The 26,993-nt window shown below is 52.3% G+C and overlaps 1 protein-coding gene across 1 annotated transcript in view; it reads left to right on the top strand.

Annotated features, from left to right (window-relative positions):
• The window catches only part of LOC139232636 (neuroligin-4, X-linked-like), a 223,773-nt gene that overhangs the window by 21,731 nt on the left and 175,049 nt on the right, over positions 1-26,993 (top strand). The window contains exon 2 of the mRNA XM_070863076.1: positions 2,843-3,028. Within this exon, the coding sequence (XP_070719177.1) occupies positions 2,843-3,028 (186 nt within the window). The remainder of the gene's footprint in view (positions 1-2,842; positions 3,029-26,993) is intronic.

The raw sequence follows: 26,993 nt of genomic DNA, 5'->3' as shown, positions 1-26,993 counted from the left end.
CCAAAACCTTTTCAAGTGCCCCTTGTTTTTTTGGGGGGGTCACTAAGAACACAAATTATACAAGTACCCCCTGGCTAAAGTGGGGGGGGGGCATTAAAACTGACAACTTAAACAAATTAAACTTTAGACATTAAAATCAAATTAGAATTTGGTTGCCGGGAGTGATGATGCACTCCAGTCCCTCCGGCGCCCACCTCTCGCGGAAGGCCGCGAGCGTACCGGCGGACACCACGTGCTCCATCTTCAGGGACACCCTGGCGCGGATGTAACCGCGGAAGAGAGGCAGGCAGTCGGGCTGAACGACCCCCTCGACCGCCCGCTGCCTGGACCGGCTGATGGCCCACTTGGCCGTGCCCAGGAGCAGGCCCATGAGGAGGCCCTCGGACCTGCCCGTTCCCCTCCGTACAGGGTGCCCAAAGATCAGGAACATGGGACTGAAGTGCAGCCAGAATTTGAGGAGCAGCCCCTTCAAATAATGGAATAGGGGCTGCAACCTCGCACATTCCGTAAAAACATGGAACACGGACTCCTCTGGACCGCAGAAATTGCTGGGCAACAGCTCAACTAACCTGTGAGCATAATCACAGCGGCATACATTACATGCGGCAGCCACTTTGCACACAGCAAGCTCCCACAAACAGCAATGTGATAATGACCCAGATAATCTAGTTTTTTGTTATGTTGATTGAAGGATAAATATTGGCCCCAGGACACCGGGGAGAACTCCCCTGCTCTTCTTCAAAAATCTTTTTTTGCGTCCACCTGAGAGGGCAGACGGGGCCTCGGTTTAGCGACTCATCCAAAAGACGGCACCTCCGACAGTGCGGCGCTCCCTCAGTACTGCTACTCCGACAGTGCGGCGCTCCCTCAGCATTGCACTGGGAGTGTCAGCCTGGATTTATGGGCTCAAGTTCCTGGAGTGGGACTTGAACCCAAGACCTTCTGCCTCAGAGGCAAGTGTGCTGCCCACTGAGCCACGGCTGACACCGTCCAATCATCATTCATTAACCACAAGAACCAAAATCCGGGTGGTCAACTTGCAAGATCCTCACCAACAACAACAACTTTGATTTATATAGCGCCTACGTAGTAATAAGTCCCAAGGCACATCACAGCGGTGTTATGAGACAAAACAGATAACTTTGACACCGAGCCTCATAAGAAGAAATTAGGACAGGCTTGGTCAAAGAGGGAGGTTTTAAGGAGCGTCTTGAAGGCAGAGAGGTTTATGGAGGGAGTTCCAGAGCTTGGAGCCCAGGCAACAGAAGGCACGGCCACCGATGGTGGAGCAATTATAATCAGGGATGCTCAAGAGGGCAGAATTAGGGGAGAGCAGAGATCTCGGGGGGTTGTGGGGCTGGAGGAGATTACAGAGATAGGGAGGGGCGAGGGCCTTGGAGGGATTTGTAAACAAGGATGAGAATTTTGAAATGGAGGCGTTGCTTAACCTGGGGGCAATGTAGGTCAGCGAGCATAGGGGGTGATGGGTGAGCGGGACTCGAGTGCGAGTTAGGACACGGGTCAGCAAACACAGGGGGTGATGGGTGAGCGGGACTCGATGCGAGTTAGGACACGGGTCAGCGAGCACAGGGGGTGATGGGTGAGCGGGACTCGGTGCGAGTTAGGACACGGGGCAGCAAGCACAGGGGGTGATGGGTGAGCGGGACTCGGTGCGAGTTAGGACACGGGGCAGCAAGCACAGGGGGTGATGGGTGAGCGGGACTCAATGCGAGTTAGGACACGGGGCAGGGAGCACAGAGGGCGATGGGTGAGCGGGACTCGGTGCGAGTTAGGACACGGGGCAGGGAGCACAGCGGGCGATGAGTGAGCGGGACTCGGTGCGAGTTAGGACACGGGGCAGGGAGCACAGCGGGCGATGGGTGAGCGGGACTCGGTGCGAGTTAGGACATGGGGCAGGGAGCACAGCGGGCGATGGGTGAGCGGGACTCGGTGCGAGTTAGGACACGGGGTCAGCGAGCACAGGGGGTGATGGGTGAGCGGGACTCAGTACGAGTTAGGACACGGGTCAGCGAGCACAGGGGGCAATGGGTGAGTGGGACTCTGTGCGAGTTAGGACACGGGGCAGCCGAGATTTGGATCACCTCGAGTTTACGTCGGGTAGAACATGACTTGAGGGTGAAGGGCACACGGCGACTGTGCAGGTGAACTCCAGGGTTCAGAAAGGGAGAGACGGGAGGGCGAGGTAGATCGGGGGGTAGTGATTGGACGGTTTGCAAAATCGTTGGGGAAAGGAAATGCCAATTGTTCCATGGGTTGGAGGGCCTCGGAGAGAAAGATGCAGGGGCGAGTCGGGACTTTCAACACGGCGAGTGGGCGACAACAACAAACTGCATTTATATAGCGCCTTCAATGTCGACGTGAGGAAAATCCTTTCGGGTCTGGAATTCACTTCGTTGAAAGGGCGGCGGTAGGGGGCACGGGGGCAGATTAAAGTGGCCTTTCAAAAGGGTGTTGGATCAGCAATTGAAGGAAAATACGTTTTGCAAGGGCTACGGGGCGGGGTGGGGGGGAGCGTGGGACCAACTGAGACCACATCGTTGGATGACCCAGACCCAACTGGCTGGGGTTTTATTGAGCCTTGTGAACATCACGTGACATGGCCAAGCCAGTCACAGCTCTACAAGCCTACGAGTATTCTCACAGGTGTGTACATGACACGCGGCAGCCGCTTTGCACACAGCAAGATCCCACGACGGGCAACGTGATAACGACCAGGTTAATCTGTTTTGTTCATTTATTGAGCGATGCGGAATGTGCTGTGCAACCGTTCCCTGTGTCTGAATGATTCCATGATTCCCGCTCTCTTTCTTTTGCCCTGCAGGGTTCTTAAGCACAGGAGACATGGCCGCCAAGGGTAACTATGGCCTGCTCGATCAAATTCAGGCCTTGCGGTGGCTGAGTGAGAACATCGGCTACTTCGGTGGGGACCCCATGAGAATTACCGTGTTCGGATCGGGGGCGGGGGCCTCCTGCGTCAACCTCCTGATTCTCTCTCACCATTCTGAAGGTAACCGTTGGAGCAATTCAACAAAAGGTATTCAGCCGGCACAAACCATTTGACAATTTTGGTGTCTGCATGCTGCCGTCGTAGCCTCTAAAGGGAAAACTGAACCCTGGTTAGAAAAGGGCGGGTGGGGTCGAAGGTCACTTGCTGCCATGGTCAGGTCTGTACCGTTCTCTGCAATTCATCCCCCCTTCCCCCCACCCCCCGCCGCCTCGGCCTACACCAGGCCGGAAGTCTACTCCTAGGCCTTTGCTCTTCCTGTACAGAGTGTTTACAGGAGCAGGCTGTTCAGCCCAACAGGCCTCTCTGCCAGTTTCTTGGGCAGTGCGGTTAGGAATTGTCACCCGGAAATAGGGCCCTCCAGCACGGTTTCTCCTCATTCCCCGGCCAACCTGTGGGGAATTGGGGCTTTGATGTCGAGGCCATCGCTGAGCGCCAATGCCCTGTTCCCCAGGCACTGTTATAGCTTCTCCCCCCCACCTCCCCTCCCCTTACTCCGGGAGCACTTTACCCTGTCCATGCACAGCCTCCAGTTCAGATTCAAACTCTCCAGTTGGGCAACTGGGCGTTCTGGTTCTGAACGAGTCTGAGCGCGAAAATTCCCAACTGTCCGATTTAGTGAGCCCCACGATATTTCCGTGAGGAACCGGTGTTAGTGCCAAGGTCTGTCAGTTCCCCGAAAGCTGAATGAAATATGTCCCGATCTTAGTCAATGGGAGTGGAATTCTCACCTGAATTCTGGTCCCCTCTGATCTCGGGAGCAATGTCAAAGATTGAGCCGTCATGACATCATGGGCTTCGCGACAGGAGTTGTGACGTCATCAGCATGGCAACAGAGATAGTTCTGTTGTGACGTCATCAGCATAGCAACAGGGGTTATTCTGGTGTGATGTCATCAACATAGCAACAGGGGTTATTCTGGTGTGATGTCATCAGCATAGCAACAGGGGTTGTTCTGTGGTGATGTCATCAGCGTAGCAACAGGGGTTGTTCTGTGGTGATGTCATCAGCATAGCAACAGGGGTTGTTCTGTGGTGATGTCATCAGCGTAGCAACAGGGGTTGTTCTGTGGTGATGTCATCAGCATAGCAACGGGGGTTGTTCTGTGGTGATGTCATCGGCATAGCAGCAGGGCTTGTTCTGCTGTGATGTCATCAGTGTAGCAACAAAAATTATGACATCATCGGCATCATCTGCCGTTTTGTCCTGGCTGGGGGGTGGGGCGAGGGTGGAGGGGGTGGGGGGGGTTGCTGGGGGTCACGCAGGCTGTGTCCGAGTACAGGCCTCAGTGCTGAAACTGTGGGCACCACTTGGCAAAAAAGCCGGGCCTCACACTTTTCATTAGCAACCTCGTCGAACCCGCCCCAAAAATGGCCAATGGAGCAGCTGGGATTGCGGGGTGGGGGGGGGGGGGGGTCAGGGGGTCGGGGATCCTGCAAGAAGTCAATAAACAAACCCCGTGGAAGAGTTGTGCCAAGGCCCAGGTCCTCCCCTCTCCCCTCCGCCCCCCCCCCCCTGCCAAACCCAGAGGACACCACACACAGGACCCGGGAACCTTGCCCTCCGCTTGCGGGCCGCAGGGGTGGAGCTGGCCAGAGCAACAAGTGACCTTTGACCTTACCCAGGAATCTAACTAAGGCTGAGTCACCCTTTAATATGACAAGTCATACACATTTGACCACGCGACATATTCTCAAGGGAATCACTGATTTTTTTTCTGACTTCTATCTAACGGCTTTCCGAGTAAAAACCCCCTTCGGGGACGAAGTCAGACGAGTTGGCTACTCATTGGGTGACGTTTCTCCCTCTGGCTTGTGAGAAACGGAAGTTTTTTTCTCTCTTGTGGAAGGCGGGAAGGGCGGGGGTTGGGGTGCGGGAGGGGATGACAAAAAAAAACATTTTAAAAAAAAAGCACGCACAAAAGCCGAAACCATTCTTGCACTTGTGGTGGTATCTGTAAGGGTGCTCTGGGTAACCAGTGACTTCAACTTACCCAACAGAAAAACCAAAACAAGCCAAAATAGAAACCAGCTGCTTTGGGCCTGCCCGCTGGTGTCTGTGACCTGCCAAAGAATGTAGTCAGGATTAAATCGCCGTTGGAATTACTGTCAATAAAAACAACCGGAAAAAAAAACCCTCTGAGCCCCCAAAAATTTACCTGACTATACTTTCTGTCTCGATCCGCAAGAACAGAGGGCTGGGCGATGAACCAGACAATGCTTTAGCTACCGAACTGAGCAGAAACGTTCTCCGATTGAATATCGGGAAGGCCAAAGCCATTGTCTTCGGTCCCTGCCACGAACTCCGATCCCTAGTCCCTCTCCCTAGCATCTGTCTGAAGCGGAACCAGACTGTTCGCAACCTAGCAGCCATATTTGACCCTGAAATAAGCTTCCGGACACATATAAGAACATAAGAAATAGGAGCAGGAGCAGGCCATACGGCCCCTCGAGCCTGCTCCGCCATTTAATAAGACCATGGCTGATCCGATCATGGACTCAGGTCCATTTCCCTACCCGTTCCCCATCACCCCTTATTCCCTTATCGATTAAGAAACTGTCTATTTCTGTCTTAAATTTATTCAATGTCCCGGCTTCCACAGCTCTCTGAGGCAGCGAATTCCACAGATTTACAACCCTCTGAGAGAAGAAATTTCTCCTCATCTCAGTTTTAAATGGGCGGCCCCTTATTCTAAGATTATGCCCTCTAGTTCTAGTCTCCCCCATCAGTGGAAACATCCTCTCTGCATCCACCTTGTCAAGCCCCCTCATAATCTTATAGATTTCAATAAGATCACCTCTCATCTGAATTCCAATGAGTAGAGGCCCAACCTACTCAACCTTTCATCATAAGTCAACCCCCTCATCTCCGGAATCAACCGAGTGAACCTTCTCTGAACTGCCTCCAAAGCAAGTATATCCTTTCGTAAATATGGAAACCAAAACTGTATGCAGTATTCCAGGTGTGACCTCATCAATACCCTGTATAACTGTAGCAAGACCTCCCTGCTTTTATATTCCATCCCCTTTTGCAATAAAGGTCAACATTCCATTGGCCTTCCTGATCACTTGCTGTACCTGCATACTAACCTTTTGTGTTTCATGCACAAGGACCCCCAGGTCCCTCTGTACTGCAGCACTTTGCAATCTTTCTCCATTTAAATAATAACTTGCTCTTCGATTTTTTTTTCTGACAAAGTGCATGACCTCACACTTTCCAGCATTATACTGCATCTGCAAAATTTTTGCCCACTCACTTAGCCTGTCTATGTCCTTTTGCAGGTGTTTTCACACATTGCTTTTCCTCCCATCTTTGTATCGTCAGCAAACTTGGCTACGTTACACTCGGTCCTTTCATCCAAGTTGTTAATATAGATTGTAAATAGTTGAGGTCCCAGCACTGATCCCTGCAGCACCTCACTAGTTACTATTTACCAACCCGAGAATGAACCATTTATCCCTACTCTCTGTTTTCTGTTCGTTAGCCAATCCTCTATCCATGCTAATATATTACCCCCAACCCCGTGAACTTTTATCTTGTGCAGTAACCTTTTATGTGGTGCCTTATCAAATGCCTTCTGGAAATCCAAATACACCAATCCACTGGTTCCCCTTTATCCACCCTGTTCGTTACATCCTCAAATAATTCCAGCAAATTTGTCAAACATGACTTCCCCTTCATAAATCCATGCTGACTCTGCCTGATTGAATTTTGCTTTTCCAAATGTCCTGCTACTGCTTCTTTAATAATGGACTCCAACATTTTCCCAACCACAGATGTTAGGCTAACTGGTCTATAGTTTCCTGCTTTTTGTCTGCCTCCTTTTTTAAATAGGGGCATTACATTTGCAGTTTTCGAATCTGCTGGGACCTCCCCAGAATCCAGGGAATTTTGGTAAATTACAACCAATGCATCCACAATCCCTGCCGCTACTTCTCTTAAGACCTTAGGATGCAAGCCATCAGGTCCAGGGGATTTATTCGTCTTTAGTCCCCATTATCTTACTGAGTACCACCTCCTTAGTGATTGTGATTGTGTTAAGTTCCTCCCTCTCCATAGCTCCTAGACTATTCACTGTCGGAATATTGTTAGTGTCCTCTACCGTAAAGACTGATACAAAATATTTGTTCAGAGTTTCTGCCATCTCCATGTTCCCCATTACTAATACCCCGTTCTCGTCCTCTAAGGGACCAACATTTACTTTAGCCACTCATTTCCTTTTTATATACCTAGAGAAACTCTTGCGATCTATTTTTATATATCCGCGGCATAACTAAAACCGCCTTTTTCCACCTCTGTAACATTCGTCCATCTCCGCCCCTGCCTCAGCTCTTCTGCTGCTGAAACCCTCATCCAGGCCTTTGTTACCTCTAGACTTGACTATTCCATGGCACTCCTGGCTGGCCTCCCACATTCTACCGCACGTAAACGAGAGGTGATCCAAAACTCGGCTGCCGCCGTGTCCTAACTCGCACCGAGTCCCGCTCACCCATCACCCACTGTGCTCGGTGACCCCGTGTCCTAACTCGCACCGAGTCCCGCTCACCCATCACCCCCTGTGCTCGCTGCCCCGTGTCCTAACTCGCACCGAGTCCCGCTCACCCATCACCCCCTGTGCTCGCTGACCCGTGTCCTAACTCGCACCGAGTCCCGCTCACCCATCACCCCCTGTGCTCGCTGCCCCGTGTCCTAACTCGCACCAAGTCCCGCTCACCCATCACCCCATGTGCTCGCTGCCCCGTGTCCTAACTCGCACCGAGTCCCGCTCACCCATCACCCCCTGTGCTCGCTGCCCCGTGTCCTAACTCGCACCGAGTCCCGCTCACCCATCACCCACTGTGCTCGCTGCCCCGTGTCCTAACTCGCACCGAGTCCCGCTCACCCATCACCCCCTGTGCTCGCTGCCCCGTGTCTTAACTCGCACCAAATCCCGCTCACCCATCACCCCCTGTGCTCGCTGCCCCGTGTCCTAACTCGCACCGAGTCCCGCTCACCCATCACCCACTGTGCTCGCTACCCCGTGTCCTAACTCGCACCGAGTCCTGCTCACCCATCACCCCCTGTGCTCGCTGCCCAGTGTCCTAACTCGCACCGAGTCCCACTCACCCATCACTCCCTGTGCTCGCTGACCTACATTGGCTCCCAGTTAAGCAACGCCTCGATTTCAAAATTCACATCCTTGTTTACAGATCCCTCCATGGCCCTCACCCCCTCCCTAATCTCCTCCAGCCCCAAAACCCCCCGAGATGTCTGCGCTCCTCTAATTCTGCCCTCTTGAGCATCCCTGATTATAATCGCTCCACCATCGGTGGCTGTGCCTTCTGTTGCCTGGGCCCCAAGCTCTGGAACTCCCTCCCTAAACCTCTCCACCTCTCTACCTCTCTCTCCTCCATTAAGACGCTCCTTAAAACCGACCTCTGTGACCAAGCTTTTGGTCACCTGCCCTAATTGCTTCTTATGTGGCTCGGTGTCAAATTTATCTGTTTTTGTCATATAACACTGCTTTCAAGCGCCTTGGGACCTTTTACCACGTTAAAGGCGTCGTATAAATAAAGGATGTTGTGGTTGTAAAAGATCTTCTACACATTTGCGTGTTACCTGAGAAGCGTGGCTGTAAGCTGTAGGCCTGAATGGTGGTGCCAAACCTGTCCACGTTTGCGAAGGCAGGTGTGTCACCACTCACAGACGGTTGGAGGCCGCATAACTTAATCTCCAACCACCTCTCCCACCCCCCCCACCCCCCACCCCCACGTTTCCGCCATTGGTCGCTCCAGAGGTCCAACCTCGTGGTGACCCGCCCTCCCACGGCCAATCGGAAAGCCAACCAGGCTCTTCGTCACCTGATTGCTCAACTCTTGACACTCGGCAAACAGCCTCCTTTTCCCCACTGCCAATATTTTTCCAACTAAAAAAACAAGAGTTCAACGAATTATTTTATATTTTAAAAAAACACACACGATATTTTCCTGCCTCTGTGATTTTGCTCTTGAGACATCGCTCGCCAGCAGTGCCCTCGAGATTGAGGGTTTCATTTCTTTCGACTGAAGAACAATCGTGGAGGGTTTGGAAACCTAGCTCCCCGGGAATGTGTCAGTATTGACAGGGGGTCCCCGGGAATGTGTCAGTATTGACAGGGGGTCCCCGGGAGTGTGTCAGTATTGACAGGGGGTCCCCGGGAGTGTGTCAGTATTGACAGGGGGTCCCAGGGAGTGTGTCAGTATTTACAGGGGGTCCCCAGGAGTGTGTCAGTATTTACAGGGGGTCCCCGGGAGTGTGTCAGTATTTACAGGGGGTCCCCGGGAGTGTGACGGTATTTACAGGGGGTCCCCGGGAGTGTGTCAGTATTTACAGGGGGTCCCAGGGAGTGTGATGGGATTTACAGGAGGTCCCCAGGAGTGTGTCAGTATTTACAGGGGGTCCCCGGGAGTGTGTCAGTATTCACAGGGGGTCCCAGGGAGTGTGATGGTATTTACAGGAGGTCCCCAGGCATGTGTCAGTATTTACAGGGGGTCCCCGGGAGTGTGTCATTATTTACACGGGGTCCCCGGGAGTGTGTCAGTATTTACAGAAGATCCCCAGGAGTGTGTCAGTATTTACAGGAGATCCTCGGGAGCGTGTCAGTATTTACAGGGGGTCCCCGGGAGTGTGTCAGTATTTACAGGGGTTCCCCAGGAGTGTGTCAGTATTTACAGGAGATCCCCAGGAGTGTGTCAGTATTTACAGGGGGTCCCCGGGAGTGTGTCAGTATTTACAGGGGGACCTCGGGAGTGTGTCAGTATTTACAGGGGGTCCCCGGGAGTGAGTCAGTATTTACAGGGGGTCCCCGGGAGTGAGTCAGTATTTACAGGGGGTCCCCGGGAGTGTGTCAGTATTTACAGGGGGTCCCCGGAAGTGTATCAGTATTTACAGGGGGTCCCCGGGAGTGTGTCAGTATTTACAGGGGGTCCCCGGGAGTGAGTCAGTATTTACAGGGGGTCCCCGGGAGTGTGTCAGTATTTACAGGGGGTCCCCGGAAGTGTGTCAGTATTTACAGGGGGTCCCCGGGAGTGTGTCAGTATTTACAGGGGGACCTCGGGAGTGTGTCAGTATTTACAGAGGGTCCCCCAGACCCCAGGTCTGATTATCATTGAGCACTGTCCCAGTAGCCTGATCTGCTGAAATCCCCGCTCCCTACCGTTGCAAGAACACAGAATAACAACCAGCTCATCACAAAGTCCTGAAAGATCGCAGTGAAATGTGAGATGTTGGTTGAGCTACGCTGTGTCCTTGCTGCTATCAGTAACCGCAATCAGACCAGTCTCTTACATCTTGCATTGATTTCAGTCGAAAAGGCTGAACTTTGTCTACTCTGTATTGGATGGTGCTGCAGTCTCATAACCTGCGGCAATTCGAATTCGGAATATTCACCATGACTCTCCCCTTCCTGATGGATCATAGTTTGTATGTGTGTGTATGCGAGCTCATGTGTGTGTTTTTGTGCGTGTTTGTGTATGTGTACACGTGTTAATGTGTGTGCGCGTGTTTGTGTGTACTCGTGTTCATGCGTCTCTACACATGTTCGTGTGCATGTACTCGTGCTAATGTGTGTGTGTGCGTGTTTGTGTGTGTCCGGGTGCCTGTGTATATGTGTGCACACGTGTTTGTGTGCGTGTGTGTGTTTGTGCGTATGTCTACGCATGTTCATGTGTGTCGATGCGTTCATGTGTGTGTATGCTGTCTGTGTGTCTGCATGTTCGTGTCTGTGTGCGCACATGTTGGTGTGTGTGCACGTGTGTCTGTATGTGTGCATATGTGTCCGTGCGTGTGTACGCATGTTCGTGTGTGTCTGTGTGTGCACGTGTGTATGTGTGTGTGCACGTGTGTTCGTACGCGTGTCCGTGTGTGTGTGTGCTTAAGTGCGTGTGTGTGTGTGCGCGCGCGCGCACCAGTGAGTGAGCGCGTATGCGCGTGTATGTGCGCACGTGTGCGCGTGTATGTGTGTGTGTGTACATCGGAACAGGAGGCGGCCATTCAGCCCCTCGATTTGTTCTGCCATTCAATTAGATCATGGCTAATCTGTATCTCAACTCCATCTACCCTCCTTTGCTCCATACAGTTGATACCCTTACCCAATAAAAATCTATGCATCACTGTCTTGTACACTCCAATGTAAATATTGATTTCACCCCTGAACAGCCTGGCTCTAATTTTAAGGTGACGCCCCCTTGTTCTGGACTCCCCTACCAGAGCAGATAATTTTTCTCTATCCACCCTATCGATTCCGTTAATCATCTTAACCACCCTAGATCGCCCTTCAACCTTCTGCACAAGCCCAGTCTGTGCGACCTCTCTTCGTCATTTAACCCCTTCAGCCCCGGGTATCGCTCTGGTGAATCTGCGCTGCTCCCCCTCGGAGGCCAATATACCCTCCCCGAGGGGTGGGGCACAGGACTGAACACAGTCACTCCCGATGGGGATCTGACCAGAGTTTTATATAACCGTAGCGTAACTTCCACCCTTTGTATTGCAGCCCCCGTGATAATGGCCAACGTTCCATAGTCCTTTTGAGTTGCTTTTTTTGTTCCTGTCCACGAGCTTTAAATGATTTGTGGACCTGGGCTCGATAATCTCCCTTCTCCTCCACAATTTCTCCTTATCTCACCGTTTATGCTATTTTCTTGGGTGCAAAGTGGATGACCTCACACTTCGCTCGCAATGAAATCGCTCTGCTGCCGATTTTCCCACTCGCTCGATCTATTTCCACCCCCGCAACATCGCCTGTCTCTGCCCCTGCCTCAGCTCATCTGCTGCTAAAGCCCTCATCCATGCCTTTTTTATGTCCAGACTTGACGCACTCCTGGCCGGCCTCCCACATTCTACCCTACGTAAACTAGAGGTGATCCAAAACTCGGCTGCCTCGTGTCCTAACTCGCACCAAGTCCCGCTCACCCATCACTCCCTGTGCTCACTGACCCCGTGTCCTAACTCGCACCGAGTCCCGCTCACCCATCACTCCCTGTGCTCACTGACCCCGTGTCCTAACTCGCACCGAGTCCCGCTCACCCATCACCCCCTGTGCTCGCTGCCCCGTGTCCTAACTCGCACCGAGTCCCGCTCACCCATCACCCGCTGTGCTCGCTGCCCCGTGTCCTAACTCGCACCAAGTCCCGCTCACCCATCACCCACTGTGCTCGCTGCCCCGTGTCCTAACTCGCACCGAGTCCTGCTCACCCATCACCCCCTGTGCTCGCTGCCCCGTGTCCTAACTCGCACCGAGTCCCGCTCACCCATCACCCACTGTGCTGCCCCATGTCCTAACTCGCACCGAGTCCTGCTCACCCATCACCCCCTGTGCTCGCTGCCCCGTGTCCTAACTCGCACCGAGTCCCACTCACCCATCACCCCCTGTGCTCGCTGCCCTGTGTCCTATCTCGCACCGAGTCCTGCTCACCCATCACCCCCTGTGCTCGCTGATCCACACTGGCTCCCGGTTAAGGAACACCTTGATTTCCAATCCCTCCATGGCCCTCGCTCCTCCCTATCTCTGTAACCTCCTCCAGCCCCACAACCCTCAAATGTGTGCTCTTCCTTTTCTGGGTCCCTTGAGCATCACCGAGTTCCATTGCTCCACCATTGGACAGCCATGCCTTAAGCTGCCTGAGCCCCAAGCTCTGGAATTCGCTCAAACTTCTCCGCCTCCTTAGGTCCGACCTCTTTGATCAAGCTTTTGGTTATCTGCTTAGAATCACAGACCGGTCACAGCACAGAACGAGGCCATTGGGCCCGTCGAACCCATGCCGGCTCTCTGCAAGAGCACCTCAGCCAGTCCCACTCCCCCGCCCTTTCCCCGGAGCCCTGCAAAACCTCATTCCTTCAGGTACTTATCCAACTCCCTTTTGAAAGCCGCGATTGAGTCTGCCTCCACCGCCCTCTCGGGCAGCGCATTCCAGATCCTAACCACTCGCTGCGTAAAAACGTTTTCCCTCATGTTGCCTTTGGTTTTTCTACCAATCGCCTTAAATCTGTGTCCTCTGGTTCATGACCCTTCCACCAATGGGAACAGTTTCTCTCGATCTACTCTGTCCAGGCCCCTCCTGATTTTGAACATCTCGATCAAATCTCCTCTCAACCTTCTCTGCTCCCAGGGGAACAACCCCAGCTTCTCCAGTCTATCCCCATCACTGAAGTCCCTCATCCCTGGAACCAATCTCGTCGATCTCCTCCGCACCCTCTCTAAGGCCTTCACATCCTGCCTAAAGTGCGGTGCCCAGAATTGGACACAATACTCCAGTTGAGGCCGAACCTGTGCTTTATACAGGTTCATCATCACTTCCACACTCTTGTACTCTAACTATGAAGTCCAAGATCCCATAAGCCTCCCCTTAAATGCATCGATACTATTCGCCTCAACCATTCCCTGTGGTAGTGAGTTCCACATTCTCACCACTCATTACAACAGTGACCACACTCCAAAAGTACTGCATTGGCTGTAAAGCGCTTTGGGACGTCTGATGGTTGTGAAAGGCGCTATATAAATGCAAGTCTTTCTTCTTTCTCTCTTTCTTTCTCTCTGGGTCAAGACGTTTCCCCTGGTAATCCATATTGGATTTATTAGTGTGCACCTTATATATTGATGGACCCCCTAGTGTTTGGTCTCCTTCACAAGAGGAAACATCTTCTCTGCGTCTATCCCCGTGGAAACCCCTTCATACTTGTAAACATAGAACCATAGAAAATAGGTGCAGGAGTAGGCCATTCGGCCCTTCGAACCTGCACCACCATTCAATATGATCATGGCTGATCATGCAACCTCTGTACCCCATTCCTGCTTTATCTCCATACCCCTTGATCCCTTTAGCCAAAAGGGCCACATCTAACACCTTCTTGAATATATCTAACGAACTGGCCTCAACAACTTTCTGTGGTAGAGAATTCCACAGGTTCACAATTCTCTGAGTGAAAAAGTTTCTCCTCATCTCGGTCCTAAATGGCTTACCCCTTATCCTTAGACTGTGACCCCTGTGTAACACTCCCAGCGCAGGTACAGCACGGGGTTAGCTACAGAGTAAAGCTCCCTCTACACAGTCCCATCGAACACTCCCAAGACAGGTACAGCACGGGGTTAGATACAAAGAAAAAGCTCCCTCTACACAGTCCCATCAAATACTCCCAAGACAGGTACAGCACGGGGTTAGATACAGAGAAAAAGCTCCCTCTACACTCTCCCATCTAACACTCCCAAGGCAGGTACAGAACGGGGTTAGATACAGAGAAAAAGCTCCCTCTACACAGTCCCATCAAATACTCCCAGGGTAGGTTAAGCACAGGTTAAATACAGAGTAATGTTCCCTCTACACTTTCCTATCGAACATTCCCATGGCAGGTACAGCCTGGGTTAGATACAGAGAAAAAGCTCCCTCTACACAGTCCCATCAAATACTCCCAGGGTAGGTTAAGCACAGGTTAAATACAGAGTAAAGCTCCCTCTACACTGTCCCATTCGGCCCTTCGAGCCTGCACCGCCATTCAATGAGTTCATGGCTGAACATGCAACCTCAGTACCCCATTCCTGCTTTCTCACCATACCCCTTGATCCCCCTAATAGTAAGGACTACATCTAACTCCTTTTTGAATATATTTAGTGAATTGGCCTCAACAACTTTCTGTGGTAGAGAATTCCACAGGTTCACCACTCTCTGGGTGAAGAAGTTTCTCCTCATCTCAGTCCTAAATGGCTTACCCCTTATCCTTAGACTGTGACCCCTGGTTCTGGACTTCCCCAACATCGGGAACATTCTTCCTGCATCTAACCTGTCTAAACCCGTCAGAATTTTATATGTTTCTATGAGATCCCCTCTCATTCTCCTAAATTCCAGTGAGTATAAGCCTAGTCGATCTAGTCTTTCTTCATATGTCGGTCCCGCCATCCCAGGAATCAGTCTGGTGAACCTTCGCTGCACTCCCTCAATAGCAAGAATGTCCTTCCTCAGATTAGGAGACCAAAACTGCACCCAATACTCATGATGTGGTCTCACCAAGGCCCTGTACAACTGCAGTAAGATCTCCCTGCTCCTATACTCAAATCCTCTCGCTCTGAAGGCCAGCATGCCATTTGCTTTCTTCACTGCCTGCTGTACCTGCATGCCTACCTTCGGTGACTGATGTACCATGACACCCAGGTCTCGTGGCACCTCCCCTTTTATTAATCTGTCACCATTCAGATAATAATCTGCCTATCTGTTTTTGACACCAAAGTGGATCACCTCACATTTATCCACATTATACTGCATCTGCCATGAATTTGTCCACTCACCTAACCTGGCCAAGTAAACCTGCAGCCTCTTAGCGTCCTCCTCACAGCTCACACCGCCACCCAGCTTAGTGTCATCTGCAAACTTGGAGATATTGCACTCAATTCCTTCATCTAAATCATTGATGTAGATTGTAAATAGCTGGGGTCCCAGCACTGAGCCCTGCGGCACCCCACTAGTCACTGCCTGCCGTTCTGAAAAAGGACCCGTTTATTCCCCACTCTTAGCTTCCTGTCTGTCCAGGTCCTAAATGGCTCTATGAGGTCACCTCTCGGCCTCCTCGTTCCCAGAGCGCAAAGAGAGCCCAGGCTTGCGTGTGGAGTGCCAAGCCAACAGCGTTTGAATAGGGAGCGAGCTAAAGCATTGCCTAAGGTTCACATGTCCAGGGATGAAGGAGATTTCCCTGTCCCTGATTGAGGGGAAATGTTGGTCTGACTGATAGATGGGAGTCTATCCCGAGCAAGCCATATCTCCCGCTTAAACTGGTTTTACCTCTCTCGCATGCACGATCCAAAATTGTCAAAAAAAAATAACGCACCAGGGTCCAAATCAGACGTTTCTGAGTGTTGAGCGCCTCTTTGATCATGTGACTTCCGAAGGTAACGTGCTCTGCGCGCGGTGACGTGGGGGGGGGGGGGAATGCTTGCCCGCTTGTCCTTGCTTAACCCTCTTTTGTTCCAGCGTCAAAGTCTTCTCTTTGTGCCTCCAAACGCTTGAGTCAAAAGGGGGTCGTCTTGGCGACACTGGGAGATGTGTGACTGAGCTCCGCTCAAGTCCGAGCAGTTCTAACCGAACAAATAGGCTTTGCCGGCCCTCCACGCTGGTCCCGGAGTCTCCAGGAATGATTGAGTGACCCACCCCCCCGCCCCCCGCCCGCTCTGAGCCGACCCAGGAGATAAATCACATGGGGCATGGGGAGCATTGCGTCTTCCGTCACCGGGAGTGCATCAGTATTTAAAGGGTTCCACGGGAAAGTGTCATTATTTATAGGAGGTTCCCGGGAGTGTGTCAGTATTTACAGGAGGTCCGCAGGTGTGTGTCAGTATTTACAGGAAGTCCCCGGGGAGTGTTCATGTATTTACAGGAGATCCCTGGGAGTGTGTCAGTATTTACAGGAGGTCCTCGGGAGCGAGTCCGTATTTACAGGAGGTCCCCGGGAGTGTGTCAGTATTTACAGGGGGTCCCCGGGAGTGTGTCAGTATTTACAGGGGGTCCCTGGGAGTGTGTCAATATTTACAGGGGGTCCCTGGGAGTGTGTCAGTATTTACAGGGGGTCCTCGGGAGTGTGTCAGTATTAACAGTGTGTCCCCGGGAGTGTGTCAGTGTTTACAGGGGTTCCTACGTGCGCGTGTCAGTAATTACAGGGGGTCCGCGGAAGTGTGTCAGTATTTACAGGAGATCCCCGGGAGTGTGTCAGTATTTACAGGGGGTCCTCGGGAGTGCGTCAGTATTTACAGGGCGTCCCCGGGAGTGTGTCAGTATTTACAGGGAGTCCCCGGGAGTGTGTCAGTATTTGCAGGGGCTCCCCGGGAGTGTGTCTGTATTTACAGGATGTCACCAGGAGTGTGTCACTATTTACAGGGGGTCCCCGGGAGTGTGTCAGTATTTGCAGGGGCTCCCCGGGAGTGTGACTGTATTTACAGGATGTCACCAGGAGTGTGTCACTATTTATAGGGGGTCATCGGGAGTGTGTCAGTGTTTTCAGGGGGTCCCCGGGAGTGTGTCGGTATTTACAGGGGGTCCACGGGAGTGTGTCAATATAACTACATAAGAACATAAGAATTAGGAACAGGTGTAGGCCATCTAGCCCCTCGAGCCTGCTCCGCCATTCAACAAGATCATGGCTGATCTGGCCGTGGACTCAGCTCCACTTTCCCGCCCTCTCCCCGTAACCCTTAATTCCCTTATTGGTTAAAAATCTATCTATCTGTGATTTGAATACATTCAATGAGCTAGCCTCAACTGCTTCCTTGGGCAGAGAATTCCACAGATTCACAACCCTTGGGAGAAGAAATTCCTTCTTAACTCGGTTTTAAATTGGCTCCCCGGTATTTTGAGGCTGTGCCCCCTAGTTCTAGTCTCCCCGACCAGTGGAAACAACCTCTCTGCCTCTATCTTGTCTATCCCTTTCATGATTTTAAATGTTTCTATAAGATCACCCCTCATCCTTCTGAACTCCAACGAGTAAAGACCCAGTCTACTCAATCTATCATCATAAGGTAACCCCCTCATCTCCGGAATCAGCCTGATATTTACAGGGGGTCCCCGGGTGTGTTTCACTATTGACAGGGGGTCCCCGGGAGTGCGTCAGTATTTACAGGAGGTCCCCAGGAGTGTGTCTCTATTTAAAGGTGGTCCCATGAATATGTCAGTATTTACAGGAAGTGTCCGGGCATCTGTCATTAATTACAGAGGATCCGCAGAAGTCTGTCAGTATTTACAGGGGATCCCCGGAGTTTGTCAGTATTTACAGGAGTACCTCAGGAATGTGTCAGTATTTACAGGGGGTCCCCGGGGAGTGTGTCAGTATTTACAGGGTGTCCCCGGGAGTGTGTCAGTATTTAAAGGGTTCCACGGGAGTGTGTCAGTATTTACAGGGGGTCCCCAGGAGTGTGTCATTATTTACAGGGGGTCCCCGGGAGTGTGTCAGTATTTACAGGGGGTCCCCGGGAGTGTGTCACTATTTGTAAGGGGTCCCCAGGTGTGTATCAGTATTTTCAGGGGATCTCCGGGAGTGTGTCATTATTTACAGGGCATCCCCGGGTGTGTGTCAGTATCTACAGGTCGGCCCCGGGAGTGTGTCCGTATTTACAGGGGTTCCTACGTGCGCGTGTCAGTAATTACAGGGGGTCCGCGGAAGTGTGTCAGTATTTACAGGAGATCCCCGGGAGTGTGTCAGTATTTACAGGGTGTCCCCGGGAGTGTGTCAGTATTTACAGGGGGTCCCCGGGAGTGTGTCAGTATTACAGGGTGTTCCCGGGAGTGTGTCAGTATTTACAGGGGTTCCTCAAGAGTGTGCCATTATTTACAGGAGGTTCCTGGGAGTGATTCACTATTTACAGGTTGTCCTCGGGAGTGTGTCAGTTTTTACAGGGGGTCCCCAGGTGTGTGTCAGTATTTACAGGGGGTCCCCAGGAGTGTGTCAGTATTTACAGGGGGTCCCCGGGAGTGTGTCAGTATTTACAGGGGGTCCTCGGGAGTGTGTCAGTATTACAGGGTGTCCCCGGGAGTGTGTCAGTATTTACAGGGGGTCCCCGGGAGTGTGTCAGTATTTACAGGGGGTCCTCGGGAGTGTTCAGTATTACAGGGTGTCCCCGGGAGTGTGTCAGTATTTACAGGGAGTCCCCGGGAGTGTGTCAGTATTTACAGGGGGTCCCCAAGAGTGTGTCAGTATTTACAGGGTGTCCCCGGGAGTGTGTCCGTATTTACAGGGGTTCCTCGGGAGTGTGTCAGTATTTACAGGGTGTCCCCGTGAGTGTGTCAGTATTTACATGATGTCCCCGCGAGTGTGTCGATATTTACAGCGGGTCCCCGGGAGTGTGTCAGTATTTACAGGGTTCCCCGGTAGCGTGTCAGTAATTACTGGAGGTCCCCGGGGAGCGTGTCAGTATTTACAGGAGGTCCCCAGAAATGTGTCAGTATTGACAGGGGGTCCTATGAATATGTCAGTATTCACAGGAGGTGCCCAGGTGTGCGTCATTATTTACAGGGGATCCCTAGGAGTGTGTCAGTATTTAAAGGGGCTCCCCGGGAGTGTGTCACTATTTACAGGGGGTCCCCAGGAATGTGTCACTATTTACAGGGGGTCCCCGGGAGTGTGTCAGTATTTACAGGGGGTCCCCGGGAGTGTGTCTGTATTTACAGGGGGTCCCCGGGAGTGTGTCAGTATTAACAGGGGATCACCGGGAGTGTGTCAGTATTTACAGAGGGTTCCCAGGAGCGTGTCAGTATCTACAGGAAGTCCCTGGGAGTGTGTCAGTATTTACAGGGGATCCCCGGGAGTGTGTCAGTATGTACAGGAAGTCCCTGTGAGTGTGTCATTATTTACGGGGTTCCCCGGGAGTGTGTCAGTATTTACAGCGGGTCCCCGGGAGTGTGTCTGTATTTACAGGGGTTCCCCGGGAGCATGTCATTACTTACGGGGATCCCCGGGAGTGTGTCAGTGTTTACAGGGGATCCCCAGGAATGTGTCAGTATTTAAAGGGGCTCCCCGGGAGTGTGTCAGTATTTACAGGGGATCCCCAGGAATGTGTCAGTATTTACGGGGGTCCCCGGGAGTGTGTCAGTGTTTACAGGGGGTCCCCAGGAATGTGTCAGTATTTACGGGGGTCCCCGGGAGTGTGTCAGTATTTACAGTGGGTCCCCGGGGGTGTGTCAGTATTTACAGGGGATCCTGGGAGTATGTTAGTAGTTACAGGGGCTCCCCGGGGGTGTGTCAGTAGTTACAGGGGCTCCCCGGGAGTGTGTCTGTATTTACAGGGGGCCCCACGAATATGTCAGTATTTACAGGAGGTGCCCGGGTGTGTGTCATTATTTACAGGGGATCCTCAGGAGTGTGTCAATATTTACAGGGGACCCCGGGAGTGTATCCGTATTTACAGGGGTTCCACGTGCGCGTGTCAGTAATTACAGGGGGTCCCCAGGAATGTGTCAGTATTGACAGGAGGTCCCCGAGAGTGTGTCAATATTTACAGAGGGACCCCAGGAGTGTTTCAGTATTTACAGGGGGTCCCCGGGAGTGCGTCAGTATTTACAGGGGGTCCCCGGGAGTGCGTCAGTATTTACAGGGCGTCCCCGGGAGTGTGTCAGTATTTACAGGGGGTCCCCGGGAGTGTGTCAGTATTTGCAGGGGCTCCCCGGGAGTGTGACTGTATTTACAGGATGTCACCAGGAGTGTGTCACTATTTATAGGGGGTCATCGGGAGTCTGTCAGTGTTTTCAGGGGGTCCCCGGGAGTGTGTCGGTATTTACAGGGGGTCCACGGAAGTGTGTCAATATAACTACATAAGAACATAAGAACAGAAGAATTAGGAACAGGTGTAGGCCATCTAGCCCCTCGAGCCTGCTCCGCCATTCAACAAGATCATGGCTGATCTGGCCGTGGACTCAGCTCCACTTTCCCGCCCTCTCCCCATAACCCTTAATTCCCTTATTGGTTAAAAATCTATCTATCTGTGATTTGAATACATTCAATGAACTAGCCTCAACTGCTTCCTTGGGCAGAGAATTCCACAGATTCACAACCCTTTGGGAGAAGAAATTCCTTCTCAACTCGGTTTTAAATTGGCTCTCCGGTATTTTGAGGCTGTGCCCCCTAGTTCTAGTCTCCCCGACCAGTGGAAACAACCTCTCTGCCTCTATCTTGTCTATCCCTTTCATGATTTTAAATGTTTCTATAAGATCACCCCTCATCCTTCTGAACTCCAACGAGTAAAGACCCAGTCTATTCAATCTATCATCATAAGGTAACCCCCTCATCTCCGGAATCAGCCTAATATTTACAGGGGGTCCCCGGGTGTTTTTCATTATTGACAGGGGGTCCCCGGGAGTGTGTCAGTATTTACAGGGAGTCCCCGGGAGTGTGTCTGTATTTAAAGGGGCTCCCCGGGAATGTGTCACTATTTGCAGGGGGTTCCCGGGCAGTGTATCAGTATTTACAGGGGGTCCCTGGGAGTGTGTCAGTATTTACAGGGAGTCCCCGGGAATGTGTCAGTATTTACAGTGAGTCCCCGGGAGTGTGTCAGTATTTACAGGGAGTCCCCGGGAGTGTGTCCGTATTTACAGGGGTTCCACGTGCCCGTGTCAGTAATTACAGGGGTACCCCAGGAATGTGTCAGTATTTACAGCGGGTCCCCGAGAGTGTGTCAGTATTTACAGGGGGTCCCCGGGAGTGTGTCAGTATTTACAGGGGGTCCATGGGTGTGTGTCAGTATTTGCAGGGAGTCCCCGGAGTGTGTCCGTATTTACAGGAGTTCCCCGGGAGCATGTCAGTAATTACAGGGTGTCCCGGGAAGTGTGTCACTATTTACAGGAAATCCCCGAGAGTGTGTCAATATTTACAGAGGGACCCCAGGAGTGTCTCAGTATTTACAGGGTGTCCCCAGGAATGTGTCAGTATTTAAAGGGGGTCCCTGGGTTTGTGTCAGTATTTGCAGGGTGTCCCCGGGAGTGCGTCAGTATTTACAGGGGGTCCCAGGAAGTGGGTCAATATTTACAGGAAGTCCCCGGGCAGTGTGTCAGTATTTGCAGGGTGTCCCCGGGAGTGTGTCAGTATTTACAGGGGGTCCCCGGGAGTGTGTCAGTATTTACAGGGGGTTCCCGGGCAGTGTGTCAGTATTTACAGGGTATCCCCGGGCAGTGTGTCAGTATTTACAGGGGGTCCCTGGGAGTGTGTCAGTATTTACAGGGAGTCCCCGGGAATATGTCAGTATTTACAGGGGGTCCATGGGTGTGTGTCAGTATTTGCAGGGGGTCCCCGGAGTGTGTCCGTATTTACAGGAGTTCCCCGGGAGCATGTCAATAATTACAGGGGGTCCCGGGAAGTGTGTCAGTATTTACAGGAATTCCCCGAGAGTGTGTCAATATTTACAGAGGGACCCCAGGAGTGTGTCAGTATTTACAGGGTGTCCCCAGGAATGTGTCAGTATTTAAAGGGGGTCCCTGGGTTTGTGTCAGTATTTGCAGGGTGTCCCCGGGAGTGTGTCAGTATTTATAGGGGGTCCCCGGGAGTGTGTCTGTATTTAAACCGGGTCCCCAGGAATGTGTCAGTATTTACAGGGGGTGCGCGGGAGTGTGTCAGTATTTACGGGGGTCCCCGGGAGTGTGTCATTATTTACAGGGGTTCCCCGGGAGCGTGTCAATAATTACAGGGGGTCGCCGGAAGTGTGTCAGTATTTACAGGGGGACTCCGGGAATGTGTCCGTATTTACAGGAGGTCCCCGGGAGTGTGTCAGTATTCACAGGGGGTCCCCGGACGTGTGTCAGAATTAACAGGGGGTCACCGGGAGTGTGTCAGTATTTACAGGGGGTCCCCAGAAATGTGTCAGTATTTATGGGGGTCCCCGGGAGAGTGTCAGTATTTACAGGGGGTCCCCAGGAATGTGTCAGTATTTACGGGGGTCCCCGGGAGCGTGTCAGTATTTACAGGGGGTCCCCGGGAGTGTGTCAGTATTTACAGGGATTCCCTGGGAGCGTGTCAGTAATTACAGGGGGTCGCCGGAAGAGTATCAGTATTTACAGGTGGTCCCCGGGAGTGTGCCAGTATTTACAGTTGGTCCCCAGGACTGTGTCAGTATTTACAGGGGGTCCCCGGGCGTGTGTCAGTATTTATTGGGGTCCCCAGGAGTGTGTCATTATTTACAGGGGGTCCCCGGGAGTGTGTCAGTATTTACAGGGGGTCCCCGGGAGTGTGTCAGTATTTACAGGCGGTCGCCGGAAGAGTATCAGTATTTACAGGAGGTCTCCGGGAGTGTGTCAGTATTTACAGGTGGTCCCCAGGAGTGTGTCAGTATTTACAGGGAGTCACCGGGAGTGTGTCAGTATTTACAGGGGGTCCCCGGGAGTGTGTCAGTATTTACGGGGGTCCCCGGGAGTGTGTCATTGTTTACAGGGGTCCCCAAGAATGTGTCAGTATTTACAGGGGGTCCCCGGATGTGTATCAGTATTTACAGGAGATCCCCAGGAGTGTGTCAGTATTTACAGGGGAACCCCGGAGTGTGTCAGTATTTGCAAGGATTCAGCAGGAATGTGTCATTATTTACAGGATATCCCCAGGAGTGTGTCAGTATGTAAAGGAAGTCCCTGGGAGCGTGGCAGTGTTTATAGGATGTCCCCGGGAGTGTGTCTGTATTTACAGGGATCCCCGGGCGTGTATCACTGTTTAAAGCGGGTCCCAGGGAGTGTGTAAATGTTTAAAGCGGGTCCGCGGGAGTGTGTCAGTGTTTACAGAAGGTCTCCAGGATCGTGTCAGTAATTACAGAGTTCCCAGAAGTGGGTCAGTATTTGCAGGAAGTCCCCGGGAGTGTGTCAGTATTTACAGGGGGTCCCCGGGAGTGTCTCAGTATTTACAGGGGATCACCGTGAGTGTGTCTGTATTTACAGGAAGTCCCTGGGAGTGTGGCAGTGTTTATATGGGCACTCCGGGAGTGTGTCAGTGTTTAAAGCGGGTCCCGGGAGTGTGTCAGTGTTTAAAGCGGGTCCCCGAGTGCGTGTCAGTATTTACAGGAGGTCCCCGGTAGCGTATCAGTAATTACAGAGTTCCCGGAAGTGTGTCAGTATTTACAGGGTATCCCCGGGCAGTGTGTCAGTATTTACAGGGTGTCCCCAGGAATGTGTCAGTATTTAAAGGGGGTCCCTGGGTTTGTGTCAGTATTTGCAGGGTGTCCCCGGGAGTGTGTCAGTATTTATAGGGGGTCCCCGGGAGTGTGTCTGTATTTAAACCGGGTCCCCAGGAATGTGTCAGTATTTACAGAGGGTGCGCGGGAGTGTGTCAGTATTTACGGGGGTCCCCGGGAGTGTGTCATTATTTACAGGGGTTCCCCGGGAGCGTGTCAATAATTACAGGGGGTCGCCGGAAGTGTGTCAGTATTTACAGGGGGACTCCGGGAATGTGTCAGTATTTACAGGAGGTCCCCGGGAGTGTGTCTGTATTCACAGGGGGTCCCCGGACGTGTGTCAGAATTAACAGGGGGTCACCGGGAGTGTGTCAGTATTTACAGGGGGTCCCCAGAAATGTGTCAGTATTTATGGGGGTCCCCGGGAGAGTGTCAGTATTTACAGGGGGTCCCCAGGAATGTGTCAGTATTTACGGGGGTCCCCGGGAGCGTGTCAGTATTTACAGGGGGTCCCCGGAAGTGTGTCAGTATTTTCAGGGATTCCCTGGGAGCGTGTCAGTAATTACAGGGGGTCGCCGGAAGAGTATCAGTATTTACAGGAGGTCCCCGGGAGTGTGCCAGTATTTACAGTTGGTCCCCAGGACTGTGTCAGTATTTACAGGGGGTCCCCGGGCGTGTGTCAGTATTTATTGGGGTCCCCAGGAGTGTGTCATTATTTACAGGGGGTCCCCGGGAGTGTGTCAGTATTTACAGGGGGTCCCCGGGAGTGTGTCAGTATTTACAGGGGTTCCCTGGGAGCGTGTCAGTAATTATAGGCGGTCGCCGGAAGAGTATCAGTATTTACAGGAGGTCTCCGGGAGTGTGTCAGTATTTACAGGTGGTCCCCAGGAGTGTGTCAGTATTTACAGGGAGTCACCGGGAGTGTGTCAGTATTTACAGGGGGTCCCCGGGAGTGTGTCAGTATTTACGGGGGTCCCCGGGAGTGTGTCATTGTTTACAGGGGTCCCCAAGAATGTGTCAGTATTTACAGGGGGTCCCCGGATGTGTATCAGTATTTACAGGAGATCCCCAGGAGTGTGTCAGTATTTACAGGGGAACCCCGGAGTGTGTCAGTATTTGCAAGGATTCAGCAGGAATGTGTCATTATTTACAGGATGTCCCCAGGAGTGTGTCAGTATGTAAAGGAAGTCCCTGGGAGCGTGGCAGTGTTTATAGGGTGTCCCCGGGAGTGTGTCTGTATTTATAGGGATCCCCGGGCGTGTATCAGTGTTTAAAGCGGGTCCCAGGGAGTGTGTAAATGTTTAAAGCGGGTCCGCGGGAGTGTGTCAGTGTTTACAGAAGGTCTCCAGGATCGTGTCAGTAATTACAGAGTTCCCAGAAGTGGGTCAGTATTTGCAGGAAATCCCCGGGAGTGTGTCAGTATTTACAGGGGGTCCCCGGGAGTGTCTCAGTATTTACAGGGGATCACCGTGAGTGTGTCTGTATTTACAGGAAGTCCCTGGGAGTGTGGCAGTGTTTATATGGGCACTCTGGGAGTGTGTCAGTGTTTAAAGCGGGTCCCGGGAGTGTGTCAGTGTTTAAAGCGGGTCCCCGAGTGCGTGTCAGTATTTACAGGCGGTCCCCGATAGCGTATCAGTAATTACAGGGGGTCCCCGGAAGTGGGTCAGTATTTACAGGAAGTCCCCGGGCAGTGTGTCAGTATTTACAGGGGGTCCCCGGGAGTGTGTCAGTATTTACAGGGGGTCCCCGGGAGTGTGTCAGTATTTACAGGGGGTCCCCGGGCAGTGTGTCAGTATTTACAGGGTATCCCCGGGCAGTGTGTCAGTATTTACAGGGGGTCCCCGGGAGTGTGTCAGTATTTACAGGGAGTCCCCGGGAATGTGTCAGTATTTACAGGGAGTCCCCGGGAGTGTGTCAGTATTTACAGGGGTTCCACGTGCGCGTGTCAGTAATTACAGGGGTACCCCAGGAATGTGTCAGTATTTACAGCGGGTCCCCGGGAGTGTGTCAGTATTTACAGGGGGTCCCCGGGAGTGTGTCAGTATTTACAGGGGGTCCATGGGTGTGTGTCAGTATTTGCAGGGTGTCCCCGGGAGTGTGTCAGTATTTACAGGGGGTCCCCGGGAGTGTGTCTGTATTTAAACCGGGTCCCCAGGAATGTGTCAGTATTTACAGGGGGTGCCCGGGAGTGTGTCAGTATTTACAGATGTCCCCGGGAGTGTGTCATTATTTACAGGGGTTCCCTGGGAGCGTGTCAATAATTACAGGGGGTCGCCGGAAGTGTGTCAGTATTTACAGGAGGTCTCCGGGAATGTGTCAGTATTTACAGGAGGTCCCCGGGAGTGTGTCAGTATTTACAGGTGGTCCCCAGGAGTGTGTCAGTATTTACAGGGGGTCACCGGGAGTGTGTCAGTATTTACAGGGGGTCCCTGGGAGTGTGTCAGTATTTACGGGGGTCCCCGGGAGTGTGTCATTGTTTACAGGGGTCCCCAAGAATGTGTCAGTATTTACAGGGGGTCCCCGGATGTGTATCAGTATTTACAGGAGATCCCCAGGAGTGTGTCAGTATTTACAGGGGAACCCCGGAGTGTGTCAGTATTTACAAGGATTCAGCAGGAATGTGTCATTATTTACAGGATGTCCATAGGAGTGTGTCAGTATGTACAGGGGGTCCCCGGGAGTGTGTCAGTATGTACAGGAAGTCCCTGGGAGCGTGGCAGTGTTTATAGGGTGTCCCCGGGAGTGTGTCTGTATTTACAGGGATCCCCGGGCGTGTATCAGTGTTTAAAGCGGGTCCCAGGGAATGTGTAAATGTTTAAAGCGGGTCCGCGGGAGTGTGTCAGTGTTTATAGAAGGTCTCCAGGATCGTGTCAGTAATTACAGAGTTCCCGGAAGTGGGTCAGTATTTGCAGGAAGTCCCCGGGAGTGTGTCAGTATTTACAGGGGGTCCCCGGGAGTGTGTCAGTATTTACAGGGGGTCCCCGGGAGTGTCTCAGTATTTACAGGGGATCACCGTGAGTGTGTCTGTATTTACAGGAAGTCCCTGGGAGTGTGGCAGTGTTTATATCGGCACTCCGGGAGTGTGTCAGTGTTTAAAGCGGGTCCCGGGAGTGTGTCAGTGTTTAAAGCGGGTCCCCGAGTGCGTGTCAGTATTTACAGGCGGTCCCCGATAGTGTATCAGTAATTACAGGGGGTCCCCGGGAGTGTGTCAGTATTTACAGGGGGTCCCCGGGAGTGTGTCAGTATTTACAGGGGGTCCACGGGTGTGTGTCAGTATTTGCAGGGGGTCCCCGGAGTGTGTCCGTATTTACAGGAGTTCCCCGGGAGCATGTCAGTAATTACAGG

The sequence above is a fragment of the Pristiophorus japonicus genome, chromosome 20 (assembly GCF_044704955.1).
Source record: "Pristiophorus japonicus isolate sPriJap1 chromosome 20, sPriJap1.hap1, whole genome shotgun sequence".
NCBI classification, from domain to species: domain Eukaryota; kingdom Metazoa; phylum Chordata; class Chondrichthyes; family Pristiophoridae; genus Pristiophorus; species Pristiophorus japonicus.
This window is presented reverse-complemented; position numbering and strand designations above follow the sequence as displayed.